At 45.3% G+C, this 13,706-nt stretch overlaps 1 protein-coding gene across 1 annotated transcript in view; it reads right to left on the bottom strand.

The window, feature by feature from the left end:
- ALDH7A1 (aldehyde dehydrogenase 7 family, member A1) overlaps nucleotides 1–12,332 on the bottom strand; it is a 69,594-nt gene extending 57,262 nt beyond the window's left edge. The window contains exons 1-5 of the mRNA XM_011981221.1: nucleotides 11,609–12,332; nucleotides 10,279–10,332; nucleotides 9,614–9,679; nucleotides 132–212; nucleotides 4–50 (exon numbers count right to left, since the gene is read on the bottom strand). Of these exons, the coding sequence (XP_011836611.1) occupies nucleotides 4–50; nucleotides 132–212; nucleotides 9,614–9,679; nucleotides 10,279–10,332; nucleotides 11,609–12,157 (797 nt within the window). The 5' untranslated portion in view covers nucleotides 12,158–12,332. The remainder of the gene's footprint in view (nucleotides 1–3; nucleotides 51–131; nucleotides 213–9,613; nucleotides 9,680–10,278; nucleotides 10,333–11,608) is intronic.
- Between the last annotated feature and the right edge of the window lie 1,374 nt (nucleotides 12,333–13,706).

The following is a 13,706-nucleotide window of genomic DNA, read 5'->3' as shown; positions in this document are numbered from 1 at the left end:
CACTGCATTCCAGCCTGGGCGACAGAGCGAGACCCCGTCTCAAAAAAAACCTCACAATCTTATATATAGAAAAGCATGACAGCCTTATTCTCCACTCAAAGAATTGTGTATATACTACAAAAATACTTTACCAAGCTTCCTAGTACTTGGATCTTCTCCCGCAAGGCATCGCCAATCTGTCTTACAATTTCTCCTCGTTTTGGAGCAGGAATCTAAGAAAATAATGCAATTTTTGTGTCTGATTCAAAGCATAAATTCATGTCTGTAACACAGTATTGGATATGTGCTGTAAAAGAACAAAGTACAATCATATCAAAGACTTTTGATCATGTCAAGACTGTGATATGGCCAGACACTAAAGCTAAAATAAGAAGCAAGGCATTCCTGGAGCAAATACCTACTGGAAGGCACAGAGGAGAAGAAAAGGCAACAAATAACTACAAATTGCCATCAGGGTTATAAAGACAAAGGAAATAAAAAGGAAGCTGAGGAAGAGAAAAACAGCAAGATTGGAGGGGAAATGGGTAAGTTACTTTACCTAAAAGGTTGGCAGGAGGCCGGGTGCAGTGGCTCACACCTGTAATCCCAACACTTTGGAAGGCTGAGGGGGGCAGATCACGAGGTCAGGAGTTCGAGACCAGCCTGGCCAACATGGTGAAACCCCATCTGTACTACAAACACAAAAATTATCTGGGCATGGTAGTGTGCGCCTGTCATCCCAGCTACTCGGGAGGCCGAGATGGGAGAATTGCTTGAACCTTGGAGGCGGAGGTTGCAGTGAGCCGAGATCGTGCCACTGCCCTCCAGCCTTGGCAATAGAGTGAGATTCCATCTCCAAAAAAAAAAAAGGTTGGCAGGAAAAATCTCAAAGGAGGTAATATTGAAGCTGAAACCTGAAGAATGGGAAAAGAAAGTCATAGGAATATTCTTCCCAGGGATAAGAAAAAAACATGTAAGAGGGATCCATGGAAAATAAAAGGGGCTGATTGGGAAAGCCAGTATGTCTAAAGCCAGAAGCTTGTAAGGTGTTAGAATCTTACTCCAGGTGCAATGTGAAGTCTTGAATGGCTTTTAAGGTGCAGAATAAGAGGATTTGCTTTAATTTTTAATATAATATCAGACAAGTAGAGGATATGTTGAAGGGGAAAAGAGTAGAAGCAGGGAGATCAGTTAAGACTCTATTATAGGCCAGGCGCGGTGGCACACGCCTGTAATCCCAGCTTCGGGAGGCCAAGGTGGGTGGATCATCTGAGGTCAGTAGATCAAGACCAGCCTGACCAACATGGTGAAACCTCGTCTCACTAAAAATACAAAAAATTAGCCAGATGTGGTGGTGGGCACCTGTAATCCCAGCCACTTGGGAGGCTGAGGCAGGAGAATCATTGGTACCCAGGAGGCGGAGGCTGCAGTGAACCAAGATCATGATCATGCCACTGCACTCCAGCCTGGGCAACAAGAGCAAGACTCTGTCTCAAAAAAAAAAAAAAAAAAAAGATTACAGAGACTTAGTCTTAAGATTGCAGTGGTGGCCGGGCACGGTGGCTCATGCCTATAAACCCAGCACTTCGGGAGGCCAAGGCAGGCCGATCACAAGGTCAGGAGATGGAAACCATTCTGGCTAACACAGTGAAACCCCATCTCTACTAAAAATGCAAAAAATTAGCTGGGCATGGTGGCGGGCACCTGTAGTCCCAGCTACTCGGGAGGCTGAGGCAGGAGAATGGTGTGAATCTGGGAGGCGGAGCTTGCAGTGAGCCGAGATCACACCACTGCACTCCAGCCTGGGCGACAGAGCGAGACTCCATTTCAAAAAAAAAAAAAGGATTGCAGTGGTCACAAGGGGAACAAGTGGATTCAGGGTTTATTTTGGGAGTAGAATTGAAAGGACACACAGATGCAGGAAATAAAGAGCATAAAAGAACTCAGGATGACTTCCAGGTTTCTAGCTTCAATAGCTAGGTAGATGGAAGCATAATTACTGGGATGAAGAAGACTTGAAGGGAAACATTAGGTTTGGGGGGTAAAGAGCACAGCTTATGTCATAAAGTTTGAGATGTGATTCATGAATGAGACACAATTTTTCCAACTGTGACCATTACTCCCTCTCTCCCATCAAATTCTTCCCAATTCTGCCTCTCCTTCAAAGTACAGCTAAGGCTGGACGTGGTGGCTCACATCTGTAATCCCAGCACTTTGAGAGGCCAAGGCAGGTGGATCACTTGGGGTCAGGAGTTCAAGATGAGCCTGGCCAACATGGTGAAACCCCATCTTTATTAAAAATGCAAAAATTAGCCGGGTATGGTGGCAGGTGCCTGTAATCTCAGCTACTCGGCAGGCTGAAACAGGAGAATCACTTGAACCCAGGAGGGGGAGGTTGCAGGGAGCTGAGATCCCACCATTGCACTCCAGCCTGGATGACAAGAGTGAAATTCCATCTCAAAAATAAAAATAAAAAAATAAAGTACAGGTAAAACGAACACTCCCCTCCATGAAACCTTCCCCCAGGCAGAGGCCAATCACACCCTCCCCCTAACTCCCACTGCGCCTAATCACAGTACTGCTCACACTTGCCTCACAGAGCTTGACTGTGAGCTCAAGGCTTTTACTTGCTCTCTCTTCTCCCCAAGTGTATTATCATGTCTTAGCACAGCTTTTCTGGATGGTCACTTTGCAATCTATTAACATTTAAAACATTCCTATCCTTTGTTTTATTTATTTATTTTTTTTTTTTTTGAGACGGAGTCTCACTCTGTTGCACCCAGGCTTGAGCGCAGTGGCACAATCTCAGCTCACTGCAACCTCCGCCTCTTGGGTTCAAGTGATTCTCCTGCCTCAGCCTCCCAAGTAGCTGGGATTACAGGCGCCTGCCACCACGCCCAGCTAATTTTTTGTATTTTTAGCAGAGACGGGGTTTCACCATTGTTGGTCAAGCTGGTCTCGAACTCCTGATCTCAGGTAATCCACCCGCCTCAGTCTCCCAAAGTGCTGGGATTACAGGCATGACATTCCTACCCTTTAACTAAGCAGTTCAGCTTACAGAAACTGAGCTTATACATGAGTATGCAAAAGTATAGGCACAATGATATTCATTGCAGTGCTGTTTCTAGTAAAGAAAAAAAAAAAACCATCCAACTGTCCATCAGCACATGATTGGTTAATTATGGAACAGTGATAAAATAAGGTCGATTTTTATGGGAAAACATTGAAAAGCTATGATAGGATAATAGAAAACAAGAAAACACTTATGGTAACTAAACTTTTGCTTAAATTTGGAGGAACATATACCAAGCTGTTCACAATGGTTTTTTCTGGTGAGTGAAATTATAACAGATTTTCATCCACAATTTATATGTTTGCAATGTCTGTCATTTTCACAATATATGCACACTTTTGGAAACAGGAAACAAAACCTGTAGCATTAAATCAATCAGCACGCAACCTATACATTTCCTAGCACATGGTGTGGATTTAATGATGTTTCAATTGAATTTAGTAAGCACATTTATACATTTAGTTAAGTTGGTTAATTTCAACTCAGAATGGCCAGTATACATGGCCTTTTACCTCCCATTCTGGACACATTTTATTCAGTCAGTCTTTCAACAAATAATCATTGCACATGTTCTATGTGCCAGATACTGTGCTAATCCCTGGATACTCTACTGCAAATGAGGCAGTTACAATTCTTGCTCTCTATAGAGTTGACAGTCCATGGGGATGATAAAGGCAAGAAACAGGCAAGTACAATCTAATGTGGCAAATGCCACGAAAGGGGAGCTAGATTTCACAGCTGGAGCAATCTGAAGTAGGCTTTTTACAAGTTTAGAGTTTAGGGCTAAGACCTAAAACATGTCAGATGTTGTGAAGAGGTAGGCAAAGTAGAGGAAAAGCATGGGGATAGAGGGGTACAGAGCATACGCAAAGGCTAAAAAGCAAGAGAAAGTGGTTTTGGAAAATTATGGCTGGGGATGGTGGTTCACACCTCTATTCCCAGCACTTTGGGAGGCCGAGGCAGGTGGATCATTTGAGATCAGGAGTTCAAGACCAGCTTGGCCAACATGGTGAGCCCCTGTAAACACAAAAATTAGCCACATATGGTGCCCGTAATCCCAGATTCTCAGGAGGCTGAGGCAGGAGAATCACTTGAACCCAGAAGGCAGAGGTTGCAGTGTGCCGAGATCACACCACTGCACTCCAGCCTGGGTGACAGAGTAAGACTCCACTCTTTCTCATCAGAGATGAGAGGGAAAATGAGGACACATGGGGATGCAGAGGGCAGAAATGGGCCCCATTCTGTGCTGAAACTGGCTCATGGAAGAAAGCAGCAAGTATATTCCTTAGAAAGAAATCAATTTCTATAAACTACCTTTCCATATGTTTCACTTTGTTTCCATTTCCCTTAAAGAAAAATGTTCCCTTTGAAAACTTCTAGAATTGGCCAGATGCAGTGGGTCATGCCTGTAATCCTAGCACTTTGGGAGTCCGAGGCGGGTGGATCACTTGAGGTCAGGAGTTCGAAACCAGCCTGGCCGACATGGTGAAACCCCATCTCTACTAAAAATATTTTTAAAATTGGTGGCGGGCGCCTGTAATCCCAGCTACTTGGGAGGCTGAGGTAGGAGAATCGCTTGAATGGGGGAGGCGGGGGTTGCAGTGAGCCAAGATGGCGCCATTGCACTCCAGCCTGGGCAACAAGAGCAAAACTCTGTCTGAAAAAAAAAAAAAAGAAAAGAAAAGAAAAAGAAAAATTCTAGAATTAACTCAAATGAACTACATGAAACAGTGGTTTGTCCTAACACAGTCAAGGCCAGCCAAACGGACGAGGGCCAAGCAGAGAAGCCTCACGTGAGGGAGGATCGAGACAGGAAAGCTTCTGTGACGAGAAGGGGGTCAAGCTTTGGTCTGTTCTTACTAAGCCTCTCTAAGTCCCTGACCTATTGGCAGGCGCCCCAGAGCACAGTTAGGAAAAACTCTGCCTCTTTGCTAAACCTTGAACTCAATTGCTTAACTCAAAATCAAACAAGTAGGATCCCCAACAGACTCTACTATTACCCAGTAAAGCAACCTGTTCCCACTTAGCACCCCCATTCTATTTATTGGGAGGTCTAAAAAGCACCAGAAGTATGAGAAAGGATATTAGGTGCAGAGGCTGGCATGGTGAGCAAGACTTGACTGCCAGATAAGATCCTGAATGTGAAAATAGCAACCAAAAAAAGTACAGCCCGATACTTAAGAAAGATCATAATGTCAGCTGGCACTCCCTAGGGCAAAGATAGATTTAAAAACCAGTTCATTCCAGGTGCGGTGGCTCATGCCTGCAATCCCAGCACTTTGCGAGGCAGAGGCGGGCATATCACTTGAGGTCAGGAGTTCAAGACCATCCTGGCCAACATGGTGAAACCCTGTTCTCTACTAAAAAACACACAAAAAAAATTTTTTTGCAATGGCTCATGCCTGTAGTTCCGGCTACTCAGGAAGATGAAGCAGGAGAATTGCTTGAGTCTAAGAGGTGGACGTTGCAGTGAGCCAAGATCATGCCACTGCACTCCAGCCTGGGCAACAGAGCAAGACTCAGTCTCAAAAAAAAAAAAGAAAAAAAAAAAACAGTTCAGGAAAAGACAAGATCCTGAATTCATATAAACTCTTTTTTTCTTTTTCAAATATGTTTGTATTTACCGTGGATAAATAGACACATACAATAGACGCTTCTAGTCAGAAGACAACATGTTAAGTTGCACTAGCATTCAAAACAGTATATGCAAAGAGTGAACCCTCATGTAAATTGTGTACTTTAGTTAATAATAACACATCAACAATCGCTCATCAGTTGTAACAAAATATGACATGCTAATGCAAAACTTTAATAATAGGGGAAATGGCCAGGCCTGGTGGCTCATGCCTGTAATCCCAGCACTTTGGGAGGTTGAGGTGGGCAAACTGCTTGAGCACAGGAGTTTGAGACCAGCCTAGGCAACAGAGCAAAACCTCATCTCTACAAAAAATACAAAAATTAGCCAGGTGTGGAGGAACATGCCTGTAATCCTAGTTACTAAGGAGGCTGAGGTAGGAGGATTGCTTGAGCCCAGGTCGAAGCTGCAGTGAGCCGCAAGCTGTGAACATGCCACTGTACACTAGCCTGGGTGACAGAGTGAGACCCTGTCTTAAAAAAAAAAAAGGAAACTTGGGAAGAGGAATGAGGGAGTAATGGAAATTCTGTACTTTCTACTTGTTTTTCTGTAAACTTAAAACGGCTCTAAAAAATAAAAGTCTATTAATTTATTTTTTCTTTGAGAGGGAGTTTTGCTCTTGTTGCCCAGGCTGGAGTGCAATGGCTCGATCTCAGCTCACGGTAACCTCCACCTCCCAGGTTCAAGTGATTCTCCTGCCTCAGCCTCCCGAGTAGCTGGGATTACAGGCGCACACCACCACGCCTGGCTAATTTTGTATTTTTTAGTGTAGACAGGGTTTCTCCATGTTGGTCAGGCTGGTCTCGAACTCCCAACCTCAGGTGATCCACCCACCTTGGCTTTCCAAAGTGTTGGGATTACAAGCGTGAGCTACCGTGCCTGGTCTATTTTTTTTTTTTTAAGTATAAATGTATAGGAAGGCTGGGTGCAGTGGCTCACGCCTGTAATCCAAACACTTTGGAAGGCCAAGGCAGGTGGATCACGAGGTCAGGAGTTCGAGACCAACCTGGCCAGCAGGGTGAAACCGTCTCTACTAAAAATACAAAAATTAGCCAGGCCTGCCACCCACTCTGGAAAGTGAGGAGCGCCTCTGCCCAGCCACCGCCCCATCTGGGATGTGAGGAGCGCCACTGCCGGGCCATCCCAGGGTCTGGAAAGTGAGGAGCGCCTCTGCCCAGCTGCCCAACTGTCTGGGAAGTGAGGTGCCCCTCTGCCCGGCTGCCCACCATCTGGCAAGTGAGGAGCACCTCTGCCCGGCCGCCGCCCCATCTGGGAAGTGAGGAGCGCCTCTGCCAGGCTTCCCACCGTCTGGCCAAGTGAGGAGCACCTCTGCCCCGCCGCCCCACCATCTGGGAGGTGTGGAGCGCCTCTGCCCCACTGCCCACCCTCTGGCAAGTGAGGAGCGCCTCTGCCCGGCCGCCCCATCTGGGAAGTAAGGAGCACCTCTGTCTGGCTTCTGCCCTGTCTGGGAAGTGAGGAGCGCCTCTGTCCAGCGGCTGTACAACCTTCCAAGTGTGAAGTGACAGCCTTGTGTGTGATCTTTTCTGTCTTCCCCAAGTGTGCATTTTCGACATTAAAGCTTACTTTTTAATTAAAAGTTTTAAGTTGGAGAACATATTTAAGAAAAAAATTAGCCAGGCCTGGTGGTGCACACCTGTAGTCTCAGCTACTTGGGAGACTGAGGCAGGAAATTACTTGAACCTGGAAGGCAGAGGTTGCAGTGAGCGGAGATCACACCACTGCACTCCAGCCTGAGTGACAGAGCAAGACTCCATCTCAAAAGAAAAAAGTATATACGTATAGGAAAACAACAATTTTTTAAAAAATTACGCAGCTGGGCATGGTGGTTCACATCTGTAATCCCAGCACTTTGGGAGGCCAAAGAGGGCAGATCATTTGAACTTAGGAGTTCAAGACCGCCCTAGGCAATATGGTGAAACCCCATCTCTACAAAAAATGCAAAAAAATTAGCCAGGCATGGTGGTGTGTGCGTGTAATCACAGCTACTTGGGAGGCTGAGATGGGAGGATCCCCTGAGCCCAGAAGGCAGAGGTCACAGTGAGCTGAGATTGACTCACTACACTCCAGCCTAGGTGACAGAGCCAGATCCTGTCTTTAAAAAAAAAAAAAAAAAAGCAGTAACTCTAGGATGGTATGCAATACAATCATCACAGGTCACAGGTCACAAAATTTTATACACGCCATGTATATATGAACGTACAATAATCACAGCTATGAAATAAATACATAAAAGACTGAAAGGAAATGCACCAAAACCTAAACCTAATAATCATTTTGCATTGCAGAGGTTGGGGTAAGGGGACTAAATTTGTTTCTCTTATTTACAGCATTAATCTTTTCTTAAAAAAAAAAAAAAAAAAGAAAAAGAATATTTATTACTTTTATGATCAGAAATAAATAAAAGTAAGTTTTTAAAACAATGAAGGATACTGTTTTGGACACTATTCTCTATCCAGGTAGGGTGAACTTTACCTAGCACACTGTTTACTTGTGGAAGTGGTATTTTTCTGCCCAAAGACACTTTTGATTGTGTATAATGGAACCCGAGGCCATACTTCTATCCATAATTAAAGTAGAGGAAAGATGTGCTTCATGCTTTACACAAAGACGTCTCTTGGCTGATTTAAAAAAAAAAAAGAAAAAAAAAAAGCTTCATCCAACCCAGGGCTCTCCTGGACAGGCTGCCACTCTGCAACCCACCCCAACCCCACCCAACCCCCCTTGCAATCATTGACTCAGAGAAAACACTGCAGCTCAGCAGTCCCTCACCCAGCAGCACAGGGTTTAACTCAAATGTATGGAGGCTTTTCCTGTGCCAGGCTCTCCAGTAAACACTTTAAATGATTAACTCATTTAACCCTCCCAGAAGGCAGGCACCCTCAGTCTTTTCTTTTTACAAGACAAAGCACACTGAGGATGGGGGTAGTGGGAAGGTTGGGAAATCAGGCTATCCCGGTTCGGTTTGCCTTTACTCTCTCCTTCTCAGGAGCCTAGCCCCCACCTAGTGACGAGTCAGTGTGGCCAGCCCAGCACCAGTCACAGTTCCTAAATTTGCTCTCCACCAGTGGTGGAGACTCAGAGACCAAGGAGGCTGACTCTGCCTCACAGCCTCATTAGACAGTCAAGGAATATGAGCTTCTGGCCCTGAGAAAGGGATGCTGCCACTGCTCTTTTTTTTCCTTTTTTTTTGAGACGGAGTCTCACTCTGTCGCCCAGGCTGGATGGAGTGTAGTGGTGCTATCTTGGTTCACTGCAGCCTCCGCCTCCCAAGCTCAAGCAATTCTACTGCCTCAGCCTCCCGAGTAGACTGGATTACACGTGCCACCATGTTCGGCTAATTTTTGTATTTTTACTACAGACAGGGTTTCACCACGTTGGCCAGGCTGGTCTCAAACTCCTGACCTCAGATGATCCACCTGCCTCAGCCTCCTAAAGTGCTGGGATTACAGGTGTGAGCCACCAGGTCCAGTCTGCTGCTGTTCTTTAAACCAGGAATGCTGACCTATTGCTGAGATACTCCCAGACAAATCTGGCAGGGGGTAAGAGGAGGAGCAAATGAATATATCTAGCATAGGTCTTCTATTCATTTTCTATTTAATTATAAATTCAAGTAATTTCAGTGAAGAATAGTGTTCACAGCTCAAGTTTATACTATACCAGCACAAAGTTTTAATTCATTTAAATTTATCCATTCAATGAATGGCAAGTACAGAAAAGGCACTACCCTAGAAATATGGCAGAGGTGTTACCAAGACAGCAGGAGCCCTAGTACAGTATCACAGCCCCCAAGGAGCTCACATTTTAACAAGGCAGCACTGACCTGCTTATCAGATGTTTATGTATCTCATTGCTTACAATAGGCAAAGTGACCGCTTCTGAATTCTAGAAACAAAGGTCATACTTACATCTGCCCAGATTTTCCATGCTTCTTTTGCTTTCTTTACAGTTTCTTCATAGTCTGCCACACTGGCCTAAATTAAGAAGTAGGGGGACAGAGAGGGGGAAATAAAGAAAAGTGATGACAATCTTCTAGAACACACAAATATTTTCAGAAGAGAATTGGAAAATCTCTAGGGTTCTCTAACATTTATGGCTGAGAATGATTCCCACAGTCTACACTCCCCAAAACTAGCTAGAACCCGGTAAAACAGGTTGGAATCCAGCTATGCCTTAAAACCTTGCTTTTCAAAGCAAATCTGTCAGCTTCATCTGAGAACAACATGTGAGGCATATTAGAAATGCAGAACCTTGAGCTCCAACCCAAACTTCAGAAATCAAAAGCTTCATTCTAACAAAATCCTCAGGTACTTCAGAAGCACTGTCTTAAATGGCCCTCTGCCTAGTCTTTCTATGCTTCGCCTTTTCTATGGTTCTTTCCTTTTCACGCCCCCACCCAAGGGAGGACAGTCTCCCCCAGACAGTCCTAAATGTCAAATGAAAAATAAACACATTATTCTCTGCATTTGTGATTTTGTATTATTCTTCACCTGCCTAACTGGCTTCTGCCTCTAAAGAAAGCCTGCACAAACTCCTTGTGTGTAATTTGAATTAAACACACACACACACTTACCTGTCGGACTCTTGCTATTGGCTCATTGTTAGCAGGGCAATAGGTCGTAATAACCTTAAAACAAAAGGATGATGATCATGTATAGGAAACGTAATCCCTTCTGAAGTAAGGGAATAGACCAAACTTCAGGGGAAAGAAAAAGAAGAGAGGAAACAATGATATAATATCCAAACTCAAAAACCTTAGGTTAACTTCTGTTACATATAAACCACTCTACAGAGGTTGTCTTTCATTTCTGACTTAAACATTAGAAACTACCTTTACTGCAAAACTCTCCCCTGACATCTCAATATTAGGTGTACAAACAAAAGCTTTAATGTAACCAGTTATTTTGCCTCTTTTTCCATTAATAACAGCCCAAACTGACTAGTTTTAGTTATTCCTTCTCTCCCTTACTAGTGACAAGTCATCTCTGCTCAGAGATGAAATGGCCAAGGTGGGAAAACCATGGGAAAGGCCTGTGTCCACACCAGTTGGAGAGGTCTCAGGTCAACAATGAAAGGGAAAATCAAGGCACAGCTAAAAAGGCCTAATGATCAGATATCACATGGAAATCAAGATTAAACACTGAGGTTTGAGGAGCAATTAAAATTATCTGTATCTCCTACAGCCACTAATAACCAAAAGGAAGAAGTGTTCCCTTTAACAAGGCAGGTTCATTATATAATATACAACGTCCAACAAAGTTTAACTGTTATATAACATCTTCTTATAAAAAATTTTCTTTTTAAAAAAATCTGGGCGATAATAACCTTACCTTTCCTTTGTATTCTATAAAACGTTGTATTGAGCAGTAACGGGCATCAGGCGCGGTGTTAAGCCCTGGGCAACGGAGAAATGCTGAAAACCCAGTCCTCAAAGGAGTTCACAACCCAACGTAAAACATGGCAGGATTTCAGCAAGTCCGAGCTTGCAAACTCCCAAGGAATTCAGGAAGAAAGATAACTTTAAACTACACTGAAGAACGTTACTTGCGGTGCATGTCACAGGTGAAGAGCCAAAGTTAAGCTCTAAATTAAGATCAGTTGCACCCCTCAATGTGCCACATTTCTCACTACAGATCCAAGACCACAAAGTTTTAAATATGAGCGGGAAGTTTAGGCCCCTACAGCTCCAAAATGACTTCGGTTCTGCATAGGTCACAAGGACCTAAAATCTAAGTTTTCATTTTAAAGGCACCCTACACGAGAAAACTTGTACTGTGGAGCTTCAAAATCTCCCACTCTGTACTACCTCCTCCAGCGCCAGCGGGGACTCGGTAGGTCAGTGCCCGCCCGGCCTCCTCGAGCGAACCCCGGCGGCTGCAGAGATTTCTTAAGCGCCCGCATACCTCTCCCCGGCCTCCCCAGCTTCCATTATACACGCCCTCGTTTTCCTCGCGGAGCCCCAGCTCTTTCAGCCACGCATACTGGGGTTGATTGATGAGGAGAGTGGACATGAAGGCGGCAGGCCTGCTCCAAGGTCCGGGGAGCTTGCTGGTCTTTGCAGCGTGCACACACAGCGCGCGGGGTAGGCGCCACATACTGAGCTCAGAATTCGGAAGGAGACTAAGGCCGGTCGAGTTGCTGAAACAGAGCCCCGCCCCCCGCCCGAGAGAACCCATTGGGCAGACCCGATCCCTCCCACAGGGTACGACCCCGCCACCGCCCCGTCGGCCCCTAGTCTTCCGGAGATGCCTGCGGCTGAATCCTGCCTGGAACAATGGGAGTGCCATAGGGAGGAGTGGGCTGCTGCCATCTGGTGAAAGACTCCGGGAGCCACGGCTCCAGCTAGGAATTCTTTTCAGCAAAATATTGGCGCTGAAGTATAGCAGGCTATAGCAGGGGTTCTGAAACTGTAAAATGCATGAAGTTACCTGGTGGTCGTGGTGAATGCTCATTCTGATTCAGTAAGTCTGGGCTAGGGTCGGAGAGCCGACATTCCTAACCAGCTCCTTAGCGATGGCGATGCCTCTGGTCCCTAGAGTAGCCAAGGGAGGGTTTGTATTGAGCGGCGGGGGAAGGGTTGTTTGTTTTCACTGTTTTGGTAAATTACAAATGAAAGATTTGTAATTAATGATAAATATTAGATTGTTGCATTTCCTCTATAAATACCCTGCCTAGGTATATTCTTACTTTATTTTTTATTTATTTATTTATTTTGTTTTTTGGGAGACGGAGTTTCAATCTTGTTGCCCGAACTAGAGTGCAATGGCGCGATCTCGGCTCACTGCAACCTCCGCCTCCCGGGTTCAAGTGGATTCTCCTGCCTCAGCTTCCCGAGTAGCTGCGATTACAGGTGTGTGCCACCACACCCAGCTAATTTTTTTGTATTTTTAGTAGAAACGGGGTTTCACCATGTTAGCCAGACTGGTCTGGAACTCCTGACCTCTGATCTGCCCACCTCAGTCTCTCAAAGTCCTGGGATTACAGGTGTGAGCCACTGCATCCGTCCTATTCTTGCTTTTTTTTTTTTTTTTTAGAGGAAGCCTAGCACTGTCCCTGGGGCTGGAGTCCAATGGCTCAATCGCAGCTCACTGCCACCTCCACCTTCTGGGTTCAGGCGATTCTCCTGCCTCAGCCTCCTGCGTAGCTGGGATTTCAGGCGCCCACTACCACACTTGGCCAATTTTTTGTATTTTGAATATTGAGGGGGTTTCACTATGTTGGCTAGACTGGTCTCGAACTCCTGACCTTGTGATCCACCCACCTCAGCCTCCCAAAGTGCTGGGATTACAGGTATGAGCCACGGCACCCGGCTCTTACTTTTAAAGAATAAAGACAGTTTTGATCAATTTCTTTCATTCTCCATTTCTTCTGTCTTCCTACACTATCCTTTCACTCATGCATGCCCCATCTCATTTCACAATAACTGGGCCAACCCTATAAGATGGAAATACTAATATCTCAATTGGCATTATTTGAACATGAGTTTAAAATATGCTTGCCCATGCTAGAGTGCCGTGGCAAGATCATGGCTTACTGAAGCCTCAACCTCCAGGGCTCTAGTGATCCTCCTACCTCAACCTCCTGAGTCGCTGGGACTACAGGCATGCTACCACACCCAGCTAATTTTTGTGGGTTTTTTGTAAAGACGGGTTTCCCCCATGTTGCCCAGGCTGGTCTGCACCTCTTGGCTCAAGGGATCTGCCCACCTCGGCCTCCCAAACTGCTGGGATTACAGGCTTGAGCCACCGGCCTCCCAAACTGCTGGGATTACAGGCTTGAGCCACCGGCCTCCCAAACTGCTGGGATTACAGGCTTGAGCCACCGCTCCTGGCCCCTTTCATCTCTGCATTCAAGCATGAGCTTTATCTCTTCCACCCTTATAATAAAAATGATTTGAACACACACTCTGCATGTATCAAGCAGCTACCAGAAACTGCAGTTAGTACTAGGCATACATGCAAGATGCTTCCTTTTGTAAATGCTACGGTTTTTTCCTATTAG

Source organism: Mandrillus leucophaeus, unplaced genomic scaffold, assembly GCF_000951045.1.
Source record: "Mandrillus leucophaeus isolate KB7577 unplaced genomic scaffold, Mleu.le_1.0 Scaffold221, whole genome shotgun sequence".
NCBI classification, from domain to species: Eukaryota; Metazoa; Chordata; class Mammalia; order Primates; family Cercopithecidae; genus Mandrillus; species Mandrillus leucophaeus.
Note: the sequence above shows the minus strand (reverse complement) of the source record. Positions and strands in the feature narration are given on the sequence as shown.